Source organism: Athene cunicularia, assembly GCF_003259725.1.
Source record: "Athene cunicularia isolate RWA chromosome 28 unlocalized genomic scaffold, athCun1 chr28_part2, whole genome shotgun sequence".
Classification (NCBI taxonomy): Eukaryota; Metazoa; Chordata; class Aves; order Strigiformes; family Strigidae; genus Athene; species Athene cunicularia.
Genome location: NW_020799140.1, coordinates 1377178 through 1379378, shown reverse-complemented (window position 1 = coordinate 1379378; position 2201 = coordinate 1377178). Strand labels below are relative to the sequence as shown.

Sequence of the window (2201 nt, the reverse complement as noted above, 5' to 3'; positions counted from 1 at the left end):
GGGGGGGGGGGGTGCTTGTAGGAAGCGACAACTGCCCTGCCCAGCTGCTGCAGGAACAGAAGGCAGGAGATAAATAAGTGTCGTCCTGGCTGGATCTGCCAAACCTTGCCCTCCTGGGACAGCCCCGCAGTGCCCGTATCCAGCCCAAACCCCACTGCGGTGTCAGAGCGACCCTGCAGCGTGGCCCCGCCGGCACCTTGGGCATCCCCGGCCTCAGGAGCAGGCAGGGGGTAACGCCAGGCTGCGGAGCAGCCCCAGGGACCAGCACGGCTACAGACAAACCCAGAACCAGAGCAAAACTTAACGAGCCAAACCGTGGGGAAAGGACACGTGGGGAGCTCTCGGCTGGGCGAGAAGCACCAGCTCCCGAGCCGCGAGGGCAAACTAGGTGGGGGGAAACGGGATGAGGGCGAGCAGGGAGGCAGGTGGGTGCCTCTACCGACAGCCACACTCCTCTGCCACCATGTTGGGGAACTTGCGGACCTCCAGCCCCTCCGTGGAGAGGCTGATGATGAGCTGGTCCGAGTAGCGGACGGGCACGCAGCAGGGAGCCCGCTGGAGGGGCGAGCCCCGCTCCTGCATGCCCAGCAGCAGCACCGTGTGCGAGTAGTAGCTGGGGATGCGGGTGGAGAGGGGCAGCTTGCAGGGACCCTCGCAGTTGTTGGCCGTGTAGACAGTGGGCATGACGATGAACTTGCGGTCGTGCAGGTCGATGGTCAGCTCCTGCAGGCGGCAGTGGGCCTGGTGCCGCGCGCTGCGGTTCTGCCGCAGCACCTTCCTCCGCTCCTGCCAGCGCGCCCGCACCGTCTGCAGCGCCTTCAGCAGCAGCAGCGTGTGCATCTTCCCAGAGCCGGGCGTCCGCTCGCCGGCTTGACCCCCACCCGGCCCCGGCGGGTAGTAGCAGAAGCTCAGAAGACGCTGGAAAAGCCCCATGTTGGCTTGGAAAGCTGGGATGTCCTTCAGCTCCTGGATCACCGCCTGCAGCTTGCCCATCAGCAGCTGCAGCACGGTCTCCTCCGGCTGCCAACCCCCCAAGTGCTGCTCCAGCACAGCTCCGCTGTCCTGGGGGAAAAGCAGCACCGAGGGCTCCTCTGACTGCACCAGACGCTCCAGGGCTGCCTCCTCCGACAGGTTGAGCAGCTGGTGAGGGAGGGTCTCCATCACCTGGAAGTCCAGCCAGTGGTGGGAGCTGGGCTGGGGGGGGGGCTCGCTGGAGGGGCTCAGGACCTGGCGGATGAACAGGGTCAGGATGCCCAGAAAATCGCTGCTGCTGCCGGGCGCCGGGGTCGAAGTGTTGGTTTGGCTCAGGGCGGTGGGGGACAGCAGGTCCTCAGTCCCAGCCTGGGGTGGGCTGCGAGGAGAATACAGGGAGGGTCACGGGGTGCCCCTGTACCTCGGGGGTCCCGCCAGGCCCTGCTGCAATCCCACACTGGGGATGCCCCTCTTCCCCCTCCAGCTCCCAGCCCCTGTGTTCTTCCATGGCTGCAGGGTGGGCCACAGACCTGAGCTGCGGGTACGGAGCCATGTCCACCACCCCGTCGGCAGAGAGGTAGGAAGAAGGGGCCAAAGCCACCTCCTCCTCCTCCTGCCGTGCCTTGGCCAGCAGGAGCAGCACGGGGGTCATCCTGGTGAAGCATTTGTCATCAGAGCCAAAGAGGAGCTGCTGGGTCTCCATGGAGGGCAGGGGGGCACCTGGTGGGGAGAGGAGAGGTGGGGACGGTGGCCCGGGGTCTCCCGCAGCCCCTCGTCACAGACAGGCTTGACAGGACCCCGAACGCCCAAGTCAGGATGCAGAGAGCACCGACACCACCGTCCCCCGCATCCCTACCTGCCCCCCCGCGATGCCTGATGGCCAGGGAAGCCTCGAAGCTGAGCTGCTCGCTGCTGCGGGTGACGGATGCTGCAGCGGCTCCCAGGACCAGGTACCGGGTGTCCCTGGTGGGGCAGAGGCTCTGCCCGGAGGCAAAAGACACGGGAGCACCGTGGACATGGGTGAGGCATCGTGGAGGCGGGGGACACAAATGAGCCCCCCCGCCCCGGTCTGTGGTGGCCCAGGGACCAGCGAAAGGGGAGGGAGAGTGGGGCGCGGGGGTGCACCACCCAACCCCAGCGCTGTGCCGGGAGCCGCGGGGTGCAGGGAGGCCCCTGGGGAGGGGAGAGAGCCCCGAGTGTGCCCAGCCCCACACCCGCTGCTCCCGGCT

General features: G+C 67.5%; 1 protein-coding gene across 1 annotated transcript in view; it reads right to left on the bottom strand.

Annotated features, from left to right (window-relative positions):
• Positions 1-435: 435 nt before the first annotated feature.
• The window catches only part of AMH (anti-Mullerian hormone), a 3574-nt gene continuing 1808 nt past the window's right edge, over positions 436-2201 (bottom strand). The window contains exons 3-5 of the mRNA XM_026865149.1: positions 1829-2017; positions 1503-1692; positions 436-1351 (exon numbers count right to left, since the gene is read on the bottom strand). Of these exons, the coding sequence (XP_026720950.1) occupies positions 436-1351; positions 1503-1692; positions 1829-2017 (1295 nt within the window). The remainder of the gene's footprint in view (positions 1352-1502; positions 1693-1828; positions 2018-2201) is intronic.